This window comes from Mus caroli, unplaced genomic scaffold (assembly GCF_978045245.1).
Source record: "Mus caroli unplaced genomic scaffold, Mus_caroli_1 scaffold_3, whole genome shotgun sequence".
NCBI lineage: Eukaryota > Metazoa > Chordata > Mammalia > Rodentia > Muridae > Mus > Mus caroli.
In genome coordinates this window covers 394,300-421,113 of record NW_028227258.1, presented here as the reverse complement: position 1 = coordinate 421,113, position 26,814 = coordinate 394,300, and the positions used below count along the sequence as shown (strand labels likewise).

General features: G+C 35.2%; 1 protein-coding gene across 3 annotated transcripts in view; it reads left to right on the top strand.

Annotated features, from left to right (window-relative positions):
- The window catches only part of Depdc1 (DEP domain containing 1), a 29,751-nt gene extending 11,224 nt beyond the window's left edge, over nt 1-18,527 (top strand). Inside the window, exons 3-12 of one of the 3 annotated variants that reach the window (XM_021158239.2) lie at nt 3,404-3,560; nt 4,745-4,866; nt 5,257-5,387; nt 6,120-6,167; nt 10,178-10,318; nt 11,874-12,704; nt 13,120-13,292; nt 15,840-16,016; nt 17,228-17,413; nt 18,236-18,527. In XM_021158239.2, coding sequence (XP_021013898.1) covers nt 3,404-3,560; nt 4,745-4,866; nt 5,257-5,387; nt 6,120-6,167; nt 10,178-10,318; nt 11,874-12,704; nt 13,120-13,292; nt 15,840-16,016; nt 17,228-17,413; nt 18,236-18,370 — 2,101 coding nt within the window. In that variant the 3' untranslated portion in view covers nt 18,371-18,527. Of the gene's footprint in view, nt 1-3,403; nt 3,561-4,744; nt 4,867-5,256; nt 5,388-6,119; nt 6,168-10,177; nt 10,319-11,873; nt 12,705-13,119; nt 13,293-15,839; nt 16,017-17,227; nt 17,414-18,229 lie in introns of all 3 variants that reach the window. The other 2 variants (XM_021158238.2, XM_021158240.2) reach the window with 2 other exon arrangements.
- The last annotated feature ends 8,287 nt before the right edge of the window (nt 18,528-26,814 follow it).

Here is a 26,814-nt window from a genome sequence, read left to right as displayed (position 1 = left end):
ATAGGCACCTCATTCTTTAGGTTGGAAAATTTTCTTCTATGATTTTTTAAAAATATTTTCTGTGCTTTTGACCTGGATTTCTTTCCCTTCTTGTGTTCTTGCTATTTATTTATTTACTTACTTTTTACTTATTTATTTATTTATTTTTAGTGTAGAATAGACTTTGTTAAGGGCATGGGAAGGGGAGTTAAGAGGGTAGTAAAGGCAGAGAAAGAGAGAGAGGAGGAGGAGGAGAGGGAGTAGAGCAGAAGAGAAGAGGCTGGCCATGAGCATGTAGACAGAGTGGGGGGAGAGGAAATGGGAAGAGAGAGGGGAAGGGAAAGCAAGAGCAAGAGAAAGCAAGAGTCTTGTTATTCTTTGACTTAGTCTTTTCATAATGTCCCAGATTTCCTGGATATTTTGTCCCTGAATTTTTTTTAGGTTTAACATTTTCTTTGACCAAGGTATCCATTTCTTCTATCTTGCCTTCAACACCTGAGATTCTCTCTTCCATCCCTTGTATTCTGTTGGTGAGACCTACCTATGAATTTCCCATTCAAGTGCCTAAATTTTTTATTTCTAGTTTTCTCTCAGTTTAGATTTTCTTTTGTTGATTCTTTTTCCACTTGCCAATCTTGAACTGTTTTTCTCATTTCATTCCACTGTTTGTGTTTACATAGATTTTTTTAAAGAGCTATTCATTTCATCTTTAAGGACATTTATATATGTATAAAGGCTATTTTGAAGTCCCTTTCTTGTGCTTCAGCTATATTATATTTCTCAGGACCTACTGTACTGTGGTTGCTGGGCTTTAGTGGAGACATTGTCCTGTCTCTTACTGATTGTGTTTTTATGGAGGGTCTAGAAATCTGGGTTTGGGATGATTATAATTCTAGGTGCTGATATCTGGTTTTGTCTTTATTGTGGGTGTTCTATTCCTTGTTTTCTGTTGCCCTGTTTCTTAGGAGAGTGTGGTGTCTGTAAATTGCCTGGTAGGGAACGCTTCTGAGATCCTGCCAGATGTGGCCACTGTGAGTTCTTGGTTAGAATGTGTTTCTTGGTATTGAGAGCTGATCTAGCTAGATGTGCTAGAAATGGGAATGCTGAGAGGAATCACAGGAGGGATGAAAGTAGGATGTGCCACCCATATCTGTCTTGTCCTCTGGGAATGGGAGAAGAGAGGACGGAGTGGCCACAACAGGTGGTCTGCTAAAGAGTTGGAGATGAAAGTGGGGAGTTGGGTTTGTAGGAAAGGAAGGAGTGAAGATCTGAAGATTGCCTCCATGTTTTCCTAGGTTATCTGCTCCCCAGGGAGTGTCTATAGAAGTTGGAGGTGAGACGAGTAGATTGGGAGGTGAGGACAGGTGTAGAAGATCTTCATGGTCTGCTAGAAAAGGGCATAGAGAAAGGGGAGATATCAGTAGGTGATCTGCTACAGAACCTGACATGAGATTGGGGGATTAAATTTGGAAAAGAGGAGGGTGAGTGAAGGTCTGGAGATTGCCTAGTATTGCTGCTCTTAAGTCAATTGGAACTATGTAGAAAACTGTATGGTTGAAAGTTGTGAGCTACAAAGTTCAACATTTTTGAGTATTAAATAAATAGTGTATAATAAAGTAGGAAATTGAAAGGATAACAGATACTTGTGGTTTCGTATGTTACAAAAGTTTTATCACGATTCATTGACATTATTATTGAGCTTAAGTTTCATAAATTCCCTAATTGCAAAACAAAGTCACTGGTCCTTGCCCTTAAATAATGTATAATTATTATAATAACTTATAATGAGATGATGAAGATGAATCAGATGTCTCTGGACTCAGAAGGCACCTATAGTTACATGTATATACCTACATGCAAATACTAATTAAAAATTAAATATTTTTTAAAACAAACATTATACCTGTTCAAATACCTCAGTATGAAAAACAAAACTTGTATGAGATAATTTTAAAATTATATTGTAGCAAAGAAAGTTTCCAATGCCAAAAACATTAAGTATTAATTTAGTATATGATGAAAGATACTGAAAAATAACAATACACAAGACTAAACTGTTTACATATGTTTATTGAAAGCCTAAACACATAAAAAACATGATGTGTGTGTGTGTGTGTGTGTGTGTGTGTGTGATTCCCCTTAGGAGAGGGACAAGATTTTAAATAAGAGAATATTTTCTTGTACTTAGAAAAAGGACAACTATTTAGTAAAATATCAACAGTTATATTGTTTGACGGTTTATATTTTGTTCTTGTTTTTATCCTTGAAATGACTCATATTAAAATGAAAAACCATAGTCAAAAGAAGCAAGAGACTAAATCCTAAAGTTGGAACAAACTGTCCAAAGGCTGGAAGTATATACAAACTATAGGGTTTTTGAAGTTTTTGTTTGTTTGTTTGGTTGGTTGGTTGGTTGGTTTTCTAAGACAGAACTCTGTAAATCTCTGGCTATCCTGGAACTCACCCGTAGACCATGCTGGCCTCAAACTCAAAGAGCTCCACCTGCCTCTGTTTCCTGAGTGCTGTAATTAAAGTCAGACACCAACACTACACAGCTATGTTTTGTTTTGTTTTTTCAAAGAGATTTACACTACAGTTTCCTAAAGCTATTTATATGTAAGCATTATTTCTTCAACCAAATTAGTCCTGATTGTAACCCTGAGCTGAATATAAGCAAAACTGAAATGTGCACAGTAATCTAGATTTTTTTATTTTATTTAATTAATTTATTTATTTATTATTATTTTGGGGGGGGGCGGTTTGGGGGGGGGTTTCGAGACAGGGTTTCTCTGTGTAGCCCTGGCTGTCCTGGAACTAACTCTGTAGACCAGGCTGGTGTCGAACTCAGAAATCCGCCTGCCTCTGCCTCCCAAGTGCTGGGATTAAAGGCGTGCACCACCACACCCAACCTAATCTAGAATTTTTATTACTTGATAATGTAAATTGTCTTAGTCAGGGTTTCTATTCCTGCACAAACATCATGACCAAGAAGCAGTTGGGGAGGAAAGGATTTATTTAGCTTACACCTCCATACTGCTTTTCATCACCAAAGGAAGTCAGGACTGGAACTCAAGCAGGTCAGGAAGCAGGAGCTGATGCAAATGCTTGCTTTTACTGGCTTGCTTCCCCAGGCTTGCTCAGCCTGCTCTCTTATAGAATCCAAGACTACCAGACCAGAGTTGGTCCCACCCACGAGGGGCCTCTCCCCCTTGATCACTAATTGAGAAAATGCCCCACAGCTGGATCTCTTGGAGGCATTTCCCCAACTGAAGCTCCTTTCTCTGTGATAACTCCAGCCTGTGTCAAGTTGACACAAAACTAGCCAGTACATAAGTAAATCAGACTTTTTGTATGACTTTAAAAATACTCTAGAAGTTTATTATTTTATCACATCCTATTTAACTCCGTATTATTTTCATACCAGATTTCCTGCAACTTCTCCACTTAAAACTTTTCCACAAAGACATACAGAAATCAAGAAAACCAACACAGAGTACTTTTCCAAGAACAAAGATGGTATTTTTAAATTACGAAACTTATCTCAAAAAACTTCTAAGAAGCGTGGATTACATTTCTCTCAGGTAAAATATTCTTTTATTAACCAATAGTTTAAATAGCATTACCATGTGGCTAATAGTAAGATTATTTAAAATAAATGATGTTTTAATATTTGAAGCCAATACTGAAATCTCCTAAATTACAATTATTTTAAAGATTTATTTATTTATTATATGTAAGTACACTGTAGCTGTCTTCAGACACACCAGAAGAGGGCGTCATATCTTATTATGGATGGTTGTGAGCCACCATGTTGTTGCTATGATTTGAACACAGGACCTTACAATCAGTTTCTTAACTGCTGAGCCATCTCTCCAGCCTCCTAAATTACAATCTTAAGAATGTGTGTGTGTGTGTGTGTGTGTGTATTAATGTGTTTGGAACCTACAGAAACAGTGTTGAATACAGTAATGAGGTATTCTTGAATAGAAGTTTTGTAATGTAATATTTTGTCATTTGTTATTCTTCTTATTTGTGTTAATCTGATTTCTACCACTGTGATGAAATACTTGAAAATCACTCTCAAAGTAGGCAAGGCCAACCTCAGATTCTGTTACTTTGGGTCTTATAGCAAGGCACTGCACTCATAATAGGAGCATGTGAAGGAGGAAGCTACTTATGGAAATGGGAAGGTGAAAGAAGGAAAAGGGTCCTGGATTGGGGTACCAACAGCTCTTCCCCCCGCACCTCCCCCACCCCCGACAACCTGCTGCCTGTGATACGATTCCTTTCCATAAGGCCTTGCCTCTTAAATGTTCTGCTACCTAGAAGAACCAGGCTGGACATTTAGACTTCTATATGGATGGTTTGCAGCACGTTTATGATCTAAACAATAGCCTAGAATTTTATAACTCTTCAACTCATCTCTGTCACTGTCTTTTCTAAAAACCAAACTATAAAGTAACTAGACACAAAGTTGATTTGTATGTGTTGGGAAAGCTACAAAACTGAAAACTATGTGTCCCATTACTTTTCAGACACTTTGTAACTCCACAGTATACTTTGACTTAAACAACTATTAAGTATGAAAAACACTGCCTCAATAAAGAAACTAGAGATCCATCAAGAAAGACACCCAATGTCAACTTCAGTCCTATACACACATATACACACATATGAAACAAACAAATCTGTGTTAAAAGTGTTCAATATTCCTTTTAGTTTGAGTATAAACTAAAACAAACCAAAGCATTTTTTCCCCCTTCAGGAAAATACAGAAAAGATAAATCATGAAAGAATAACCAATGAAGATCTAGAAATTGCACCTGACAATCAAGAAATAAGCCAGGAAGATGTTGAAGAAGTTTGGAGATACGTTATTATGATCTAGTAAGACAAAAATAAGCAGTATTTAAGATTCTGAATTATGTGGATTATTAACTTGATTTTTTTCATCCAAATATGCAAATGAATAAAAGTATTACTTTTCAAAGCTTAGAATTTAAATATGCATGTATGATTTTTAATAATTGCTTTTGGTACAGATCTAGTACAATATAAAGAAAGAAGTTATACATTTTAAGTCATCACTGTAGTTTGAGATTTTTATTGGACTCCTCTCAATTTTGTTGAGTAAGTATATATGTAAAAGTAAATAGTAAATATAATCCTTGAATTGTTTTAAGAGAAAAATAAAGTACTCTTATGGCTTTGTTTGTTGCAAGTCATGTTCTTTTCCTCTTATTTTATAAAAAAAAACATTGTTTATACTCTCTTTAGCCTGCAAACCATTTTAAGTTTGCCATCCATAGAAGAACTCTTAAACCCAAACCAAGTAATTCCTCAATATATAATGTACAACATGGCCAACACAAGTAAGCATGGAGTGGTCATACTACAAGACAAATCAGGTAAGTGTTTAGAAAAGAATCTGAAATCTTTTCAAACCTAGTAACCAAAGGTGCATTTATAGGTTAGTGTAAAAGGAGAACATTTTCCTAGGACACATTCATTTAGCAATAATGATGGAATTTCTGGAAGTAAATATTATTTATGCTATCACAAAAAAGTATTTAATTGCTTAAATGAATTAATATGACTTTAAAAGTATGGCAGTGATAAACATCCAAAATGTAGACAATAAAAACTATTATTAACAACAAGTGTGTTAAGTACCTACAATGTGCCAAATATTTTGCTAAAGATTTGGTGATGAATAAGCTGGATATGGTGCCAACTTAAATATTTGAAGCAGGCCTCAATGGAGGAGTACCCTGATATTCAGACATAATTAATTTCAGTTATAAGCTTCACCTAAATCAGTAATACTCATGTAGGATAGTAATAGAACCAAAGTGGAACTAACGAGAAGTAGTAGAGTAGATAATGATGAAAAAACCTTCCTAGATAATTCTTGATTTTGAGTAGCTATTTCTTTTAAATATTATAGATAGAATCAAACTCAAGATCTTTATAAATTTTAATTCTTGTATTTTAAAATATTGATCTGTCCTGGGCTAATAGCTAAGCTGGTAAGAGCCCTTAGTGCTAAGCAAAATATAAAGCCTAAAAATAAAACAAAATAAAATACACTATCATAAAATGGTATGGCTTAATATACATTCTTTGCATTTTTTTTCTAGACGATCTTCCACATTGGGTTTTATCTGCAATGAAGTGCCTAGCAAATTGTAAGTTAAACCAAACCACAAGTGTGTGTGTGTGTGTGTGTGTGTGTGTGTGTGTGTGTGTGTGTGTGTGTGTTGTGTGTGTGTGTGTGTGTTTGTGCACGTGCATGCATGTATGTGTGTGTTGTGTCAAACTGTCCATTTGTCTGTCTGTCTGTTTGTTCTATTAATAGTATTTAAGAGTATTAAAGAAAATATTTAAAATTGTGAGTCAAATGATAGTCAAGTAAAATTTATTATAAGCTCTTTATTTTCTATGTAAAAGGTTATTTTGTGATTAGAATCTGTCATTTATGGTTCAACTTAAATAAATCATAAACTCATAGGCTCATAGGATTTGGAAGAGTCTTAGTTAAAATCTAAACTGCAGCAATTGCCACAGTGAGACCCAAAGGCTTAAAGGTGGCAGTTTAGAAGTAAAATAGCATATGTGTAAAAGAAGTTGAATCAGAAATAAAGTTTCATACAGCCCATGTTTGTCCTTTTCATGATAGATTACTTCACAGAATATATTAATAGAAAAAGCTATGTTAGTAATATATAAACCAGGTTTTAGCATTTTATTGCTCAGCCTTTGTTGTAGTGAGTATTTACTCTCAAATGGGGATTTCTACCCCACCTTAAATCATTCAGTTCCCAGATAAAAGGCACACAATTGTTATATTTATTATAAACCTTTATCAGAACTAAAGCTGGGCCAATATCTACCAACTATACTGGGGGTTTTTGTTTTGTTTTGTTTTTTAAGATTTATTTATTATATGTAAGTACACTGTAGCTGTCTTCAGACACTCCAGAAGAGGGAGTCAGATCTCGTTAAGGATGCCAACCATACTGTTATGTCCACTTCCCTATCAATAACCCCGAGTTGTAACTTGCTGTGTTCCACCTGGGATGCTCATAACTCCAAATGGTCAGCCCTCATGGCCATGATTTCATAACTCACCTATCCCATGGCATCTCTCTGCTCTCCACTTTCTACTCCCTCTTCCTCCTCCTGGTGGTTTCCTATCCTCAGCCTGGAATCCAAATCTTGCTGACCTCTCTTCAGCTATAAGCTGTAGGCATCTTTATACCACCAGTAGTTTTAAATTAAGGTTACAAAGTATTACTTTGTGTACATGCAGATTCTCTCATCCCTGGGAACAACCAGACCTTGGTGGCAGTGGCAGGTTGTTTTAAGCATTACAATACATAGCAGAAGACCAAACTTCAACGAACCTTTTTCTTAATAATCAGTGATACTTGGTTTTTATAATGTAAACCTCTGGTTCAAGTACAAAAATCTTACTGCTTTCAGTAAATTTGAAAATTCACAAAGATATATGTTTTTACGATATCAAAAGTTAAAATATATCTTAAAAAATTTAGTGATAGGTGTCATTTTTCAGTTATTGTAAAATTAGTATTGGTGAAATTTTAATGGGGTTAAATGTTGAAGATCATAATCTTTATTGTATGTCAAAATGACAGAATAGCAAAATAAATAGCCATTATGTAATAAGTTACAGAAACATTTTATTCATGGAATTAAGTCAAAGAGCCAGGGTTTAAACATAGACTTCTGAGTATCTTTTTCTATCGTCCCTGTTCAACTGTCTTGTTCTCCTATGGCTCATGGTTAACAACACAGATAAGCATACTCACAGAAACTTATCTGTCCATTTTTAGGGATTTGTATTTTCCCTTTCTTTGCAGTTCATTTTATAGTTAAATAATAACAATTACATAACTTACTGGATTTCAGTTAATAACAATGTGTTTAAACTTGAGTCTATAGTGATGGTTCTCAACTGTGGGGCATGATCTCTATCTCCAAAGCTATTTACATTGCAATTTATAACAGTAGAAAATTTATAGTCATGAAGTAGCAACAAAACTAATTTTATGGTAGGGGGTCACCACAACATGAGGTATTAAATAAAGGGTTATAACATTAGGAAGGTTGAGAACCATTGGTCTACGGGAAGAATAATTTTGGAAAATAGTCTTAATAATACTATCTACAACTTTTTCCCAAAGTTGAAAAATCAAAATTGAAGAATAATTTTGGAAAATAGTCTTAATAATACTATCTACAACTTTTTCCCAAAGTTGAAAAACCAAAATGCTCAGAACATTCTGTTAATGCAATAGACCTAGAACTCAAACCTTAATTATCTAACTGTAAGTTCTTTGGTTTTGTTTCTAGTGAACCTATGTTTTATATTTTAGAAAACTTACTAATGATTACTTACTATTCTATATATTAAAGGTGGATTGAGACCAGCCTGATCTACAGAGTGAGTTCCAGGATACCCATAGCTACAAAATAAAACTGTTTCGAAAAGAACAAAACAAACAAAAAAATGTAGAAGTTAGGTCTGGTTCCTTCCAGCCCTATGCCCTGAGATATAAGACTCAGACTCAAAATATATTTATAAATACCTTGACCATATAGCTAGGCTCTTCTCTGACTAGATTATAACTTCATAGAAACCATTTATTCTGATCTACATTCTGCCCTGTGGCTAGTTACCTGGGCTCAGGTACTATGTGTCTGTCTCGTCACATCTTCCCAGGTAAATCTCCCATCTGGCACCATCCCAAAATCCTTTCTACCTCCCAGATGTCTCACCTCCTATTTCTTGACTAAGTTATAGACCATCAGATTTTTATTGACAAAGTTCCATACAGGCAGAAGATATTCTCCCTACAAAGAACATTTCTTATGTCTGTTTTAGAGAAATACCAAGTTTGGCCTCTATAAAAATAAAGATTTGCTTTTAAACTATTATGTATGTATGTGATTTGCTTTTTCTTTAATCATTTTGCAATGTGTATGCTTACACATGTAAAGACATAGAAAACTTGGAGACAGAAAAAAAAAACCCTTTGTTTCAGGAAAAAGAATATTTGATAATAATGGCTGTAAAATTTGAATGCATATTTTATTCACTTGGGAGATATCCCCAAGACTCCCAAGTGGTTGAATTTTTTTTTTTTTTTATAAACCATGTCCTTGAAGATTTTTATAAGGAAGAGTCCCAAGTGAAAGTTTAGAGACCACTAAATTAGAGAGTGCAGAGCAAGAAATTCTAAGGGTGTAACTTCCTAACTTTCCCTTGGTGGATTCTAACCTGTGTATAGAAGTTTTTATTTTTAATAGATCAACAGTGATTAATTAGTAATCATGGTTATTTCAATAGTAGTATTAAGTATAAAACTTAACAATGGTAAAATATTAAAGTGATTTAAAATTTTTAAAGAAGTGAATAAGGAAAAGAACAAAATAAAATTTTAAAAAATTGAACGTAATAAAAACTTGGAACAACATCTAATGGTAGTGAATTTACATGCAAACAATTCCATTTAGCCTTCTTGATAAGCTCATGTTGTAACTGCTTTTTCTACTAATTAATGTACTAAAATTTATTCATAAAAGTATTGACATACAAAAGATGATTTAAAAGTATTTATCATTCAGTATTCTTGTCTTCACAAAATAAGTTGCAACAAAATCTCATTAAAATAATTGATACTTTAAAAATAAATCATATTTTACCATACATATTGCTTTATGTACAGTTTTTCATATATTAAAATAATATTAAAACAAAATACTAGCCAGAGGCTGCTTACAGTAACTTCCAGTGAAAGGATGAAAAATGGGACTGAAGAGATGACTTGGAGGTTAAGAGTACTGTCTGCTCCTCTAAAGTAGCCAGGTTCACTTCCCAACACCCACATGGTAGCTGACAGCTGTCTATAACTCCAATTCCAGGGATCTATGTCACCAGGTATACATGTGGTACACATATATGTGCATGCAGGCAAAATACTCATACACATAAAATAAATAAATCTTTAAAAAGAGAGCAAGAGAGACATGAATTGATGAATTACATATATTGTAACATGAATTGTTGTTAACCATAGCTCCTACATGAATATAAGTTTAAACTTAAGCATATTTTTAATTGTATTTGAATTGAAATTTATTTTGCCCATTTCTTTTGCCTTCTGCTTCTTAGGGCCAAGAAGTAATGACACCAATAATCTAACTTATGTTGGATTTGAACGTGATGTATTCAAAACAATTGCAGATTATTTTCTAAATCTCCCTGAACCTCTACTTACATTTGAATATTATGAATTATTTGTGAACATTTTGGGTATGTGTGAATTTTACTTAATATTTAAATTTATTCTATTAAAGTCTTTAAGTTTCTTTAAAGTTAAAAATCTAAAAACATGGTAAACATGAATGTGGTAGGATATAAATTATTTCAGATTTTAATAATACTATGGTTATACCAGATCAAATGGTTCAAATATGCTTTAACACCACTTGCCCTGAAATCAATGGTCATATAGTTCTATGTAGTTCTGACATGGCTCCCTAGAGTTAGCCCTAATCTTACAGGAGAAAGGCTCATATCCACAAACCTACCCTTACTTCTGGTGCTGGCAACAAATAAGCTCCCTTTGCTTTCTACACTTATGCTTGGCTACCTACCAATTAAAAGGTCCCTTTGAACTCCTCTATAATTTAGTAATTCACTCACAAGACCCTGGAAAGTAATTATGTTTGTTACTTTGTTATAAGAAGGATAGAATTCAGGAATAGACAAAGAGAAGTGATACCCATGAAAGAGAGTAGGGGGTGACACAGAGCCTCTATAACCTCTCAGGAAAGACACCCTGAACATCTCTGTGTTCATCAACCCATAGCTACCTAAGCTTAATTGTTTCAGAATTTTAAGTAGGTTTTATTAACTAGATACAATTGTGTAGTTGATTAAGGTTTGTTGTTGTTGTTTGTTTGTTTGTTATGGTTTGGTTTGGTTTTCTTGATATTGATCTCAATCTCCATCTCCCTTCCCTTCCCAAGAGGTTGTAGACAATACAGATATGTGACTAGCCATGTGTTACATTAACACAAACTCATGTATGTGGCAATAGCTACTCTTGAATAACAAGATTTATCACTCAGGAAATTCAAGGATTTTAGTAGTTCTATATCAGTAACCAAGAAGAGATACCAAGTATAGGTATAATAGTCTTCATGTGCTATTTTTACCTACCATTGGATTCAACCAATCCATAATCAAAAATGTTTACTTTTTAATGTAGTTACTACATAGAACTACCAGGTATTTTTCTTTGTTTAGTTTTGTTTTTTGTTATCATTCTCTAAATAATAAATATATACATAGTGCTTACCTTATGTTATATGAATAATCTAGAGATTATTTAAAATAAATGCTTAGGTTATATGTATGTATATGGTACACCATTTTAGATAAGAGTCATAAATTTGCAGATTTGTCTATGGGCATCCCTGGAACCAGTCTTCCCATAAACACTGAGATATGTGTGCCATTATATATACAGTTTTTGTATAATTAAAGGCTTTTACGTACTTGTAAAAGTAAAAACATATTTTAAATGTGTTCTGATTTGATCTTCCCAATTGTGTTGCTAAATTAATTTTTAAATGGTTTATATCACAAATGGAAATACCACTAGTCAGTCTTGCATGTTTATAACTGAATGTTGCATGTGTCCTATTGAAATGGCTTCCAAATTAAGCAACTGCTATGTGTTCTTTACTAACAGTATATATTATTATAGTAATGCCTTTTTTTTTAACTTTACTTTTTTTCTGTTTTATTTTTGTCCACTGTCTTGCAGTTGTATCTTAATTTTTGTTTCATTTTCTGGTAGTTGTTTGTGGCTACATCACAGTTTCAGATAGAACAAGTGGAATACATAAAATACAAGATGATCCACGGTCTTCAAAAATCCATGATTTAAGCAATTTGAATTCCTTCAAATCAACTGAGTGTCTTCTTCTCAGTCTGCTTTACAAAGACAAAAGCAATGAAGAGTTGGATTCTACTAAAAGACTACAAAGAAATGATCAAGGATTTCAAGAAAGATGTGCCAAGAAAATGCAGCTAGTTAATTTAAGAAACAGAAGAGCTAGTGCTAATGACATAATGGGAGGAAGCTGTCATAATTTAATAGGCTTAAGTAATACAAATTCCCTGTCCTCTAACATCAAACCAAGGTGCTCTTCTTTGGAAGGAATTGTAGATAGGCCAGTGAATTCAAGTGAAAAGAAGTCCAGTATCTTCTACCAGTCTCTTCTGAACATAGAAGAACAAAATAGTAAGCAATCATTAGTGTCTGCACCCAAACAGAAACCCCTATTTAATCTTCACTCAGACGAAAATGCTCAGCAGCCACACTGTGTTGGTTCTAAAAGAACCTCTGCTTTGACTGTTCAAGACCAAGAAGAGTTATATAATGAAAAGTATAAGTCAAAACAGCTTTGTAGATCTCAGAGTTTACTTTTAAAAAGTAGTACAAGACAGAATAGTTGTATCAATAAACCAGTGGCTGAAATTATAATGAAACCAAATGTTGGACAAGGCAGTACAAGTGAGCTCGGAGAGTCTAGTACCACAATCAATAAAAGACTGTGCAAAAGCACCGTAGAACTTTCAGAGAAATCTTTACCTCCAGATGCTTCTGTGTTGACTGGCACACAAAGTAAGGCTGTTTTTGGTGCATGCGATGTTAACTTTTAATGTTTACTAACTCAGCTTTCTATTCCTGGCTTTTCTTCTCTGAAATTACTTGGTCTTTCCTCGAGAAGAAATTATTGTAAAATACTTTGGTCATGGCATAACCAACATTTATTCTATACTACTTAAAGCACTTAATTTCTTTTCATTTAATTTCACTTAATCTGTGTCACTTTGTTTTATAAGTGAAGTATTTTAATACTTAGAAATAGGTTGCAAAATAAGTTTTTATCTTGCTATATTTTAAAGGAATGTAGAAATTTATAACCATAATTTAAAGAATACTATTATTTTACCCTTGTTATGTAACTGTATTCTATTCACTTGAAACCTATTTTCATTGATGATTTTTTCGGGGCGGGGGTGACTTTGCCTTTTAGGTTTGCTGCAACCTCATTTAGAGAGGGTTGCCATCAATGCTCTACAGTTATGTTGTTTGTTACTTCCCCCACCAAATCGTAGAAAGCTTCAACTCTTAATGCGCATGATTTCTAGAATGAGTCAAAATGTTGATATGCCCAAACTTCATGAAGAAATAGGTACAAGATCATTGGTAAGTTGAAGTTTTAAGTATAATTTTTTATTAATTTCTCAAGAATTTCATAAATCTTTACAATGTATTTTGACCATATTCACCCTTTCTTACCTCTCCTCCCAACTTCATATCATCATTTTAAAATAAATCATTAAATCCAATTAATGTTGCCCATATGTACGTGGAGATACGGCCATCACCTGAGTCATTGATCTAGCTGCCCCCCCCCCAAAGTAAACTGACTTTCCCTCCCCTAATAACCATCAGCTGTCAGTAGTTCCTTGGCTATGGATGGGGTTTATAAATCCCTCCTCCTCCATCCTGGAATGTTGATTGGCTTGATTGTGTGCAGGTCTTGTGCAGGCAACCATTTTTGTGAGTTCATGAGTTCATTAGTCCTGTCATATCCAGAACACCCTGTTTCCTTCAAGTTCTCCCTGATCTCTGCATCTTTTATGATGAATCGTGTGTGTGTGTGTGTGTGTGTGTGTGTGTGTGTGTGTGTGTGTGCGCGCGCGCGCGTCTGTCTGGTGGTGTTTCTTATAATAGAAAAAGTAAGCCATAAAACTAAAAGAAGACCAAGCTACTTGAAAGTGCTACTTAAGTGATATTTCTATCTTATAATGCTTGAGTTAGAAAATCCTTCAATAATAAAATAAAATATAAAATATTTTAAAAATAATTTTAAAGAAAACAAAGCAACCTCAGAAAAGCATTGCCATGTATGCAAAGCACAAAATAGAGTTTAATAATTTCATAGTGGTAAACTATTCTACCAAGGTTACATTCTTAGTTTTTATTTATTTTGTATGATTGGTCAGTTCATCGTTGTTTCATTTTATGCCAAATATTTGGATTAAAAGTTGATTAAATTTTAAAACATAAGAAAAACAGACCCTAAAAACTTGACCTTTTCTAGCAGAAAATAGTGTTACACAAATTGTTTGTGCTTAGGCTCTTATACTTTCACCTTTTATTAATCTTAGCAGAAGATTCTGTATTCTCACTCATTTTGTACACCTCACAGTGATTGTATCACCTTGTATTAGGTCTGTCTGATTTGGTGGGAAGAGGATCTGTAGGTACTGTTAACCTGAAAGCACTACAACCGAGAAGTAGAGAATGAGGAAATAATGAATAACCTGTCAAAGTATTTCAGAGAATATGGCAGTGGGAAAGTTGTATCTGATGAGTTATGACAATAAGTCATTGTGGACAAGAAGTAGTGGAAAACAAAACAAACAAACAAAAGAGAACTGTTACCAAGCAGTCCCAGATACAGGCTCCTTGGAGAATGAGGATAGAGGGATTTATATGCAGATATCAATGGGAAATGAATCTTTGAAATTCTCATTCTCTCTCTCTCTCTCTCTCTCTCTCTCTCTCTCTCTGTGTGTGTGTGTGTGTGTGTGTGTGTGTGTGTGTGTCCTCCCCCTCCTCTCTTATTGTTTTTCTTAAGAATTGTCACCTTTGAGATTCCAGCTTAAATCTATAAAATGTTCTCAAATTAAGCCTAGTCTGCTCATCACTGTGAATAATTCATTAACAATGACAGAATAGATAGATAGATAGATAGATAGATAGATAGATAGATAGATAGATAGATATATGTTAGTAGATATTTATTGTATTATTGAAAAGCATAAGAATTTAGTGCAGACTGGTGTTTGAAATAATTTTGGTTTTCTAATTTTTGGTTTTAAAGTTATTAGGGCATCTAAGTAAAATTTATCTAGCAGAATTTTGGAAATGTGAGTATTGTAAAGGAAAATCAAGGCAGAAGAAAGATTGGTTTTTTTAATCATCCTCATTGAAATGGTAGTTACAAGTATAAAAAAGGTCCTAAGAAGAGAAGAATATAGACAATAAGCACAAAGCTGAGGACTGAGCCTAAGAATGAAAAGAGAATATTTCATGTCAGTAATTATGCTATGTGCATATTATGTTCAAATATTTTAAATAGAATTTAAATTCTAATTATTATGTATTATAGATATGGACTATATGACTATGAGAGTAATGAGTTTTGAGGCAAAAATTTTTCCAGAGTTTCAAAATTCTTATGATGGAAATAGAGATGTGTGCATTAACTCACTGCCTAAACACTAATTATCCACTTTCCAGAGTTTCAAAAGGTAAATAGTGCCAACTTTGCAACTTCTGCTGAACATGCATTCTATATATTATATAGTCCTGGTTTGTGGTTTTGTGGAATTGGTTTAATGTAATAAGTCCTTATTCTCTAACAGTTTTTGGCTTAAGGCTTGCATCTTTCTGTTAATGGAAGTTGTGACATATATTTTTAAAATTATGACCAACTGAAATAAAAACCTGTTATACATGACCCATTAGAATTTTGCTAACACAATACATAACAAATGTTTTTACTGTAATGTAATATAATAACATTCTTATCTTCCTAATTATAATAAATTATTTCCATTATTTCCTCAACTGAAGGATACTTATCATTTTATCCCTATATATCATGTAATGAAAATTGGAAATTATTGACACTGTACTTTATATGAAAACTTGAGTTCTTAAATTGGCATCTTTTTGTAGATGATAAATACTTTTTCTCGATGTGTACTATGTTGTGCTGAAGAAGTGGATCTTGATGAGCTTCTGGCTTCAAGATTAGTTTCTTTCCTAATGGATCATCATCAGGAAATTCTTCAAGTACCCACTTATTTACAAGCTGCAGTGGAGAAACATCTTGACTACATTAAAAAGGGCAATGTAGGTATTTTGAGCCTTAAAAATCTCTGCATTACTTATTATCAAGTAGCAAATCCATCTCAAAGTAACACCATAAAAATGGGCACTTATTAGCTCATATAAGCATTCTCAAAGTCAGGAATGTATGGAGCCTGGAGACTCATACAGCACTGGGACTTTTCTTTCCTTTTCCTCTCTTGCAGTTCCATGTTGACAGATGTTTCCTTTATATTATGAGTAATATGATTATTAAATATGAAATATGATTATTAAAGTTCCTGCATACAACATTGAGTTTCAAATCAAAGTAAAAAGAAAAAAAATCCCTCTACCTCCAATTTAAAAGAGAAAAAAAAATGTACCCTCAGCTCTGTGTAAGAGGAGCATGCCACTGTGGCCAGTGCTGTATTGGCGCTGGGAATCCAAACTCAAGTCCTCATACCTACTTGGAAAATACTTTACCCATTGAGCCATCTCCCCAGTTCCTATGTATGAATTCTTGATTATCTCATGCTTAATTAAATGTCTTAGAAAATATAAGGGTAAGTAGGATGAAAAGAATCTTATTCTGAACCATTCCTACATAGTCAAAGCAGAATTTGTTGTTGTTGTTTTTTCCTTCTTTTATTTTTAATTTATTTTTTACACTCCATATTCCATTCTCTGCCCCCTTCCATCCATCCTCCCTAAACAAGATATCTACCATATTCAGATGTTGACTAGCCAGCACATTTTGTTCATGCTTTTTCTCATGTATATTATTATAATATTGTACTGGCTTACTATAAATATGTACCTTAACTTCATTATCAATAGATATGTAAGCTCTGATAGTATTCTGGGTCTCAAAAACAATTGATCATTACTTCATTACTAAGTGAAAATATAGGTGTTTTAAATGGGATTAAAACATCATTTAGATTGTTTTATACTTCAAATAATTTGAAAATCATTAATAATTTACCTTTAATGTTTTTATATACATGAAATCTTCATTTTAAAGATTAGGAAACAGATCAGGAAAAGTTAATTCAGAGCTATTAAATAGGCTGTGGCACTTAGATTTAGATCCTGCTCACTTACCTCTAGTGTATAATCTTCAGTTTTCTTAATACACCAAATGTGTAATTGAGGCCAAATGATAGATTTTAGATTCCACCAAAAGTGTTCTATATGGCAGAATTATGACCAGAATGTACACATTTTCACTGTCTTGTTTTGTTCACTGACAGGTTAAAAATCATGGAGATGGACTAGTTGTTCCTTTGCCAACATATTCTTACTGTAAACAGATTAGTGCTAAAGAATTTGATGAACAGAAAATTTCAACTTCTCAAGCTGCAATTGCAGAACTTTTGGAGAATATTGTCAGAAGTAAAAGCTTGCCTCTAAAGGAGAAAAGAAGAAAATTGAAACAGGTACAAGAATGTACAATTTCTCCATCTTAGAAATGTTATCCAGTGTGTGATCAGTGATTGCTGTTTCTATGACATTAAAGATAAAATTTTAACTTTTAGATATATAGATTACTTATTGATCTTCATTATATACTTAAAGTATATGAATGAATATCTATTTGGTTTTACTCTATTTTAAATTTAATAACAGTATTAATTGATCCTCTTTTATGTTACTGGTATTTTGTATAATTATATCTTAGATTATTCTGAGAAAGCATATGTAAAATCTGGATTATAATACATATCTCTGAGTGACTCATTCCTGCCACTGTTTAGAACTTTGGGCTCTAAAACAAAATCCAGTATTCACATGATCCTAGAAAGAACACAACCTAAGAAACTCAAAAGCGAAATACAAACTGTACCAAATCCCTGTAACCTTCATAGGCTTTACCAGTGAGAAATATTGGGTTTAGGGTAAAAAGTAACAGAAGAGAATCCTAGTATTTTAACATTGATGGGAGTCTGAAAGATTATGCAGTGTCCCCTTCACAAATGTACAGAGAGGTGAGAGTCAGATTAAAGAATTCTTGACTAGCTTTACATAAGAAAATATTCAGAAGGTTTTTTTTTTTTTTTTTTTTTTTTTTTTTGAGAGGGTTTCTTTGTGTAACAATTCTAGCTGTCCTGGAACTTGGTTTGTAGACAGATGTAGAAAGACCAGTCTGGCATTGAACTCTTAGATCAGCCTGCCTCTGCCTCCCTAGTTCTGGGATTAAAGGCATGTGCCACTACACCTGGCCAGAATTGCTAATTCTTCCCCTCCTTTTTAAGTTTCAGAAGGAATACCCCTTGATATATCAGAAAAGATTTCCAACCACTGAGAGTGAAGCAGCACTTTTTGATGATAAACCTACAATCAAGCAACCGATGCTGAATTTAAGAAACCCCAAGCTTCACAGTCTGCGTTACTGACCTAAAACTTCAACAAATGAAGCCATACATGAGACTATTTCTACTTAAAAGAACACTGTTGATATTATAGGTTCCCTTCAAAGGACATTTTACAAGGAGGTGACAAAACAGTCTTTATCTGTGCTAGGCTGCTAAAGCTACTGGATCTGCCCTAAGTGCCTAATGAAAGGTGATACCAAATATTTTAATCAGAAACTATTTTTCAATATAATGATCTGGTAAGACTATCAGAATTGTACCATCCAGATAAAATTGTGGTGCTTTTAAAGAAGAAAACACGCCTGTGTCTATATGTATATTAGCTAAAGAACTGGTTGTTTAAGATTGCTTCTTTATTTATAAGTATCAGATCATGAAAAATATTGTATACTTTTGTATAATCTTTTTATACTTATGGTCTATTTAACTTTATATAAACACACTTGTAGTTTAGCTTTTTAAATTGGACTTTGGTTTATTGGGGGGCAAAAGGAGGTAGTTTTTTAGATAAAGTCTCTCTATGTACCCTATTCTAACCTCAAACTCATATTCCTCCTGTCTTATTCTCTTGAGTAGTAGGAATATATATATGTGCCACCATTCCTGGCTTATATGTGTGTTTTAAAGATATGTTTCTGTGAGATTTTTGTTTTCCCCTAAACATTTTCTTAATTATTTCAGTCTTTTTTCCAGAAATATATTTTGAATCCTTACATTCATTATCTATCCTAATACTGAAATAGATGTATAGTTGTTATTTAGCAACAGAAATTTGTCTTTCATTGTTTCTTAAATGTGAAGACCATGATGAATAAAGCAAAAATTCCTGTCTTAAGACATTTATTTTTTTCAATCAAGGAAACTAAATTTTTCAGGCCTGTAAAATAATGATATACTTGCTGACATCAAGATATGGCGATTCCTTCAGCTGAAGACTGGCCTCTCTGAAAATTCTTTAAGCTAATGTTTTGTTTATTTTTATTCTCTTTAATTTATTTATTTATTTTACTTATTCACTTTACATCCTGCTCACTGCCCTCCTTCCTGTCACTCCTTCCCACAATCCTTCCTCTATCCTTTCCCCTTCTCTTCTGAGCAGGTCAGGGGTGGGGGGTATCCCTCCCTCCACCCAATCCTGGCTCTTCAAGTCTCTGTGAGGCTAGTCACTTCCTCCCCACACTGAGGCCAGACAAGTCAGCTCAGCTAGAAGAACATATCCTACATACAGGCAACAGCTTTTGGAATAGTCCCTGCTCCAGTTGTTCAGAACCCACCTAAAGACCAAGCTGCACAACTGCTACATATGTGCAGGGAGACCTAAGTCCAACACATGGTTAAGACTCTGATAGCTCCAAAGGTTCAAAATACTTGACTTTGTTGGTCTTCCTGTGGAGTTCCTATTCTCCTTGGGGCCCAAAATCCTTCCTCCTATTCTTCCATAAGATTGCTCGTTTGATCCACAGTTTGGATGTGGCTGTCTATATGTGTCTGAGTCAGCTGCTGAGTGGAGTCCCTCAGAGGACAAGATCCTGTCTGCAAGCATAACAGAGTATCAATAATAGTGTTAGGGATTGGTGCTTGCCCATGGGATGGGTCTCAAGTTGGGCTGATTATTGGTTGGCCATTCCCTCAATCTCTGCTCCATCCTCCATGACTGCATTTCTTGTAGACAGAATAAATTTTGGGTTGAAATTTTTGTGGGTGGGATGGTGTCTCTGTCACTCACTGGGGATCCTACCTGGCTACAGGAGATGTCTTCTTCAGGTTCCATATCCCCAATGTTGTAAGTCACAGCTAAGGTAACACCCTTTGATGGTGCCTCCTATATCCCAGGTCGTTGTCTTGTCCTGGAGATGCTACATTCAACAGACCCAAAGAAGCCAAAAAGGAAGGAAGGCACAATTCAAGATGCTTGAATCTCACTTAAAGGGGGAATAAAATTGTCATAAGAGAGAGATGAAGAGAAGGAACTGGGAGTGGGTAGGGAGGGGAGTGTGGAGGGTTCAGGATCAGATGTGGGAAAGGACAGGAGAAATGGCCATATGGCCATAAAATCAAATGGAAATCTACAACTGACATAAGTGAGGAGGTCACTATTTAGCTAACTTTGAGAATCAATACCCTAAACATTACAAATATTTAAATATCAGAATGATGGTCCACTAACAATACTTTCACCATAAGAAAATTCCCAGTGTCAATGCCATTTAACATGGGTTTTCCAGAAATTGTTTGATTAGCTTGATACAGCCTGAAGCAATTGTTCCTTCATTTTATTTTTTAATTAACATTTAATAAATGCTCCCTTAAGTGTAAAAATGTATAAGCAGTAGACTCAATGTTAAATGACTATTCTGATTTCTAAATGTGATTTTACACTGTTGATATATGTAATGATAGTATCCCCTTTAACATTACTATATTTCATCTTGTATTCGGACAAAAAATGACAAATATAACGTTAGTCCAGAAAACATCCCTGTGAATTAATTAGATGAAATAGAAATTATGTGCATGCTAAAACTTTTTCTGATTAAAAGTATGCTCTCTTACTAGCTAATAATTTCAGGCAAGTTACTAATTTCTTTAAGTCCCAGGTTCTTTGGGTCAATAAATATTAATAAATAGTGCCTGTCTTAGGATTATTATGAAACTGTTTACAGTGGTATAGGAAAATCACTTTAAAATATTAGCTATTCTCAGAATTACAATATTAGAGGATATCAACTATAGCTACATGGTTAGTTTAGATTGACTTGAACCAAAACAAACTTATGAACAATTGTTATTATTCCACTTTTTAGGTAATGACACTCATATTCTGATTATGGAAGTATTCTTATTGGAAATTTTGAGCAGAAAAATATGCTAAGGAAAGAGAAATTGTGTGGGACTCTGCTGAGTGGAGTCCCTCAGAGGACAAGATCCTGTCTGCAAGCATAACAGAGTATCAATAATAGTGTTAGGGATTGGTGCTTGCCCATGGGATGGGTCTCAAGTTGGGCTGATTATTGGTTGGCCATTCCCTCAATCTCTGCTCCATCCTCCATGACTGCATTTCTTGTAGACAGAATAAATTTTGGGTTGAAATTTTTGTGGGTGGGATGGTGTCTCTGTCACTCACTGGGGCTCCTACCTGGCTACAGGACCAGAAGATAAGGGGAGAATGTTAACAGAGCCCACAAAGATTCCTGGATTCAGACTCCAGAGACTGTCATCAAGGTGCAGATCTAATTTTATTATTTAGTACATAAGCTTATATATTGTTTTTCAGCCAATTACGGTACAATTATGTATTCAAGGGCAAATGAGACATGACATGTGTTGTTTAGCTAAATCTAACTGGTCTGCCCATGAGCCTGTGGGGGAAAGGCTGATCAACAGGGGAGATTTTTGGGGTGTAGAGGGGCAGCCACACCTGTGCACCTGGGACCATCTCAGATGGTTTACTGTGTATGTAGATCAGGTCTCTTTGAGGAGTTGCAAGAGCCTATAGGGCTTAGCTCTCCATCCCACTTCTTCCTCCACCAGGTTTACTTCCATACTCACACAAAACTGGATATTTTCTTTATTTTTATTATTGTTTTTTTCATCGAGAATACAGCTTTCCTTCCTCCTCTCCTCCCAGTCCCTTCCCCCACCTCCCCTCTGCCCTGCCCCCAATCCACCTCTTCTCTTAGGAAAAGGGCAGGCCTCTCATGGATATCAGCCAGACATAGCATATCAAGTTGTAGTAAGATTAGGCACCTCCTTTCATATTAAGGCTGTAAGAGGCAAGTTAGTGTAAGGGAAAGAGTCCTTGAAGCAGGGAAAAGAGTCAGAGACAGAAACTGCTCCCACTATTTGGAGTCCCACAAGAGGACCAAGCTCCTGTAATATATATGTGCAGATTAGGTCAGTCCCATGTAGGTTTCCTGGTTGTTGATTCAGTATCTGAACCCCAATGAGCCCAGTTTAGTTGATTCTGTGGGCTGTTTTCTTTTAGTGTCCTAGATCCCTCTGGGTCCTACAATCTTACCTCCTCTTCCACAGGATTCTCTAAGCTCTGTCTAATGTTTGATTGTGAGTCTCTGTATTTGTTTCCATCCGTTTCTGGATGAAGCCTCTCTGATGACAATTATGCTAGCCAACTATCTCTGAGTATAGCAGAATATCATTAGAAATCATTTCATTGACTCTATTCTAGGTCTCTGAGCTATCCAGTCTCTGGATCCTGCCCCTCCATGCAATGTCAGGGATGGGCTCTGACTTCTGGCATGGGTCTCAAGCTAGACCAGTCATTGGTTGGCCACTCACACAATTTCTGTATCTCCTTATAAGTACATCTTATAGGCAGGACAAATTGTACGCTAAAGGTTATATATCTGGGTTGATATCCCAATCCCTCCACTGGAAGTCTTGTGAAAAATGGATATTTTCAAAGCAATATCTCAGATTCAGAAAGCAGATGAGATCTTGTTCAGTTAGGGTCTAGTCCTGCTACAACATAAACAGATCTTATAGGCATAGTCTCCAAGTTGAGCTGTAGAAGTTGAACTGTAGAGCTTTATCTTAGTTGCAAGTGGAAATCCTCCTTTGGTTATATTTGATTTTTCTGGATTTAAAAATCAAAGCCAAAATCCTGGGAATAAAGTAGAGGTAGATTAAATACATGTTTTAAAAAGATAATGTATAAAATACTCTTTTTAAATCCATTGAAATGCTTAAGTTATATCAAATTATGTCTGATTACTTCATTCAGTTTTGATTCTAGAAGCAATCCCCACCACCATCCCTAAGTATCCTCATCTATAAGATGTGAATAAGAATACCTAGCATGACAGTTTCCTTGGGATTAAAGCATTATCTCTAGGAGGGAAAAGGAGGCTCATGAGACTCAGGAGTTAAACCAAAGGCCATAGGCCTGGGAGAAAAGAAACTTGGCAGATTCTCCATAGACCCTCCCAAACAATACAAAAAAGGGAATAAGTAAACTGCTGGGGTAAATAACTTACCAGCCAAATTGAAAAGACGGGGGACTCTCACATTGTCCAGCCCCATGAGTGCTGTATAGAAACTTTTAGGGCTTCAGCTTTAGTGAGTGGTCACTCATGGGACTGAGCTTTTTTATGGTGCAGTGCTTTTCTGAGTCATTCCTGCTTCTGTAGGTAACCCCTCATTATATTGCTGTTAGTAACATAAATAAAAATAAATGACAAAAACAAGCAAGCAAAAAACTTCACTGATCCACCAAATTGGACTTTGGTTTGGTACAATTGTTACTTTGGTCTATCATGGATTTGTTTTCTGTATCTGAGTAGAGTATGCTTCTCTCCAGGGATAGCAGATAGCAGAACATTTCATAAATAAGTGTAGTTAAAAAAAAAAAAAAGCGATGGAGGGATGGAGGGTGGGGAGGACTGAAGCGATTGCTCAACATTTAAGCTGTTCTTCCCAAGGACCCAGGTTTGAATCCTAGCACCAATACAGGCCTCACAACTATCTGCAACTTCAGCTCCAGGATTCCTGATGCCCTCTTTTGGCCTTTGAGAGCACTTCATGCACAGAGTGCACATGCATTCATTTAAGCAAATATCCAAACACATGAAGTAAAACCAAAGTTGCGGAGGGGGGACAATGGGTTTGTGTCAGTGTACCATTAAAGTAACAAATACAAGAAGTAATGTAGAGGCTTCAATCCATGACCAATTTTTCATTACTTTTCAGCCACTAGTAACACAAAATACAGCAGGAGTTCATTATAGAGCAAAACCCCTCAGCTTCTGGCCAGAGAACAAAAAAGGAGACTGGGATCCCAATATTGCTTTCAAGTACATGCCCTTGATGACCTGAAGACCTCACCACCACTAGACCTCATTTCTTAATGTTCCTACAATCTCCCCATAGGACCATGTTTTCAGTAAGTTGAGCACACATGACAGACCATTTAAGTTGAATGCTGTGGCATTATTTGTATCTTTAAAAGACTGTGTTCAATTCTTAACAGTATAAGAAACAAAGGTCAAATGTCTAGTTTAAAAAAATAGACAAAACATAAACAAATTATAGCCAGGATAAAAATTAATCAAAATAGAATACTTAGAAATGAATGAGATAATGGAATTATTAGAAAAACAAATTTTAGAGGTTATTATAAACATACATGTACTAAAGTAAAAAAGAAACTAAAATATAATAACAGAAAAGACATTAAAGATCCAAATACAAACTCTAGAGATAAAATATACAATATGCTCAATGTGTAGAATAATAGTAAGAGCAAAATTAGAGACAGCAGAGGAAAAGGAAGGTCTGAATTTGAAATAAGCTGTACAAAATAGATAAAATCAAGACAAACCAACAGCTCAATCAGCTATGTAAAAGATACAAAGCTGATTAATAAGGGTAGTGTGATACTGGAAAGAAGAAAAAGAAATAAAGGTCACCAAAGCATTATCCTTTATTTAACAGCTAATATCTACTTAATAAAAGTGAGTACATGCCAAGTTTGTCTTTTTGAGTCTGGGTTACCTCACTCAGGATGATTCATTTCTAGTCTCATCATCTGCCTGCAAATTTCATGATCTCATTTTTAAAAGCTGAGTAATATTCCATTGTGTAAATGTGCCACATTTTCTTTATCTATTCTTCAGTAGAGGGACATCACAAGTGTTTTCAGTTTCTGATTATTATGAATAAAACTGCTATGCACACAGTTGAGGACGAGTTCTTGTGGTAGAATTTAGCATCTTTGGGGTATATGCTCTAGTAAAATAGCTGGGTCTTGAAGTAGAGAGATTCCCAACTATCTGATTTATGATGTACTGTACAAGTTTGTACTCCCAACATCAATGGATGAATGTGGCCCTTAGGATATTGAACATTTCTCTAAGAGTTTCTCAGCCATTTGAGATTCCTTTATTGAAAATTCTCTGTTTAGATCTGTACACCATTTTTAAATTTGTTTTGTTGATGTTTAGTTTCTTGAGTTCTTTATATATTTTAGATATTATCCCTCTGTGAGAGAGTTGGTGAAAATCTTTTCCCATTCTGGAAGATGCCATTTTAACCTATTGGTGGTGGCCTTTTCCTTACAAAAGCTCCTGTTTCATGAGGTCCCATTACTGATCTTAGTGCCTGAGCTGTTTTGGTGTTCTGTTCAGGAGGTTGTCTCCTGTGCCAATGTGTTCAAGGCTATCCCCCACTTTCTCTATCAGGCTTAGTATATCTAGTTTCTTGTTTGTTTGTTTGTGTGTGTGTGTTGGAATTTTTGTTTGTTTGTTTGGCTTTTGATGGTTTTTTTACACTCCATATTTTATCCCCCTTCCATTCCACACTTTGACTCCTCCCTGCTTCCCTCCCTGTCTCCACAAGGATGCCCCCCCCACCTCCCCACCAATCATTTTTGTCTCTTTCCACAGCATGGGACCTCAGAGCCCTCTGTCTTTGAAGGTTCCTGCTTTTGAGTCCACATGACTCATACCAGTGCCATCTTTCTCTCTATTAGAAAATAAAATTCTAACTCTCAGGCTAATAATCTTAAATTTCTAGTGGATTCTTGCCCAACACATTGGTTGGGTGCCACCTGTTGAGGGAAAAATTTAAAAATTTGCACCATCACTCACTTATACCCAGCTACTCTCCGCCCTGGTCTCTCTACCTCTAGGCTAGCCCCATGACACAGTCTTCGCAACTTGGTTCACCTGCCTCAGAACCACTTGTACCTTTTCAGCCATTTACCTACCACAGCTAGATTTCACAAAACCCCTTAACCCAGAAAGTCAAAATTCTAGAAGCTTATAATTAATCAGTCAAATTTATATATCAATAAATTCTCAATTCACAAGATGCCCACAAAATAATTTCAGAGCCAATTGATAACGATACAAGTTGCCCACATAGATTAGACAAGTTATCCCAATTATTCTATCCTTTTATGATTCAATTCACAGCTACCTGTGGCTATTTAAAAGCCACGAGGAATCTAGATAGTCTTCCTCTTCCTCCATCTTCCTTCCTTCCCCTCTGCCCTCTCTTCTCCTCCTTTTCCCCCAAAGTTTTCAGCTCCACCTTCCCTTCCACTGCCTAATCACTGACTCTAGCCTTTATTTTACAAGTTAAGGTGGGGAGAAGGTTCATACATGATTCACTCCTAGTCCGCAACCCCTCCTAGGAAAGTGGAATTAGCATCAAAATACAAGCAACACCAGGGCTATTCACAACAGAGGATAGTCATGATAGGCCCTCTTTTGTGAGCACTCCACAGCCTCAGTAATAGTGTCAGGCCTTGGGAACCTTCCCTTGAAGTGGGTTCCACTTTGGACATGCCACTGTACCTCCTTTTCCTCTCCATATGGCTCTTCTCCATATTTACCCTTGCAGTTCTTTGAGACAGGAACAATTATGGGTTAGAGTTTTTTACTATGGAATGGCAACTCCATCCCTCACTTGATACCCTTTCTGCTTAGAAAGGGGAACAAGCCACC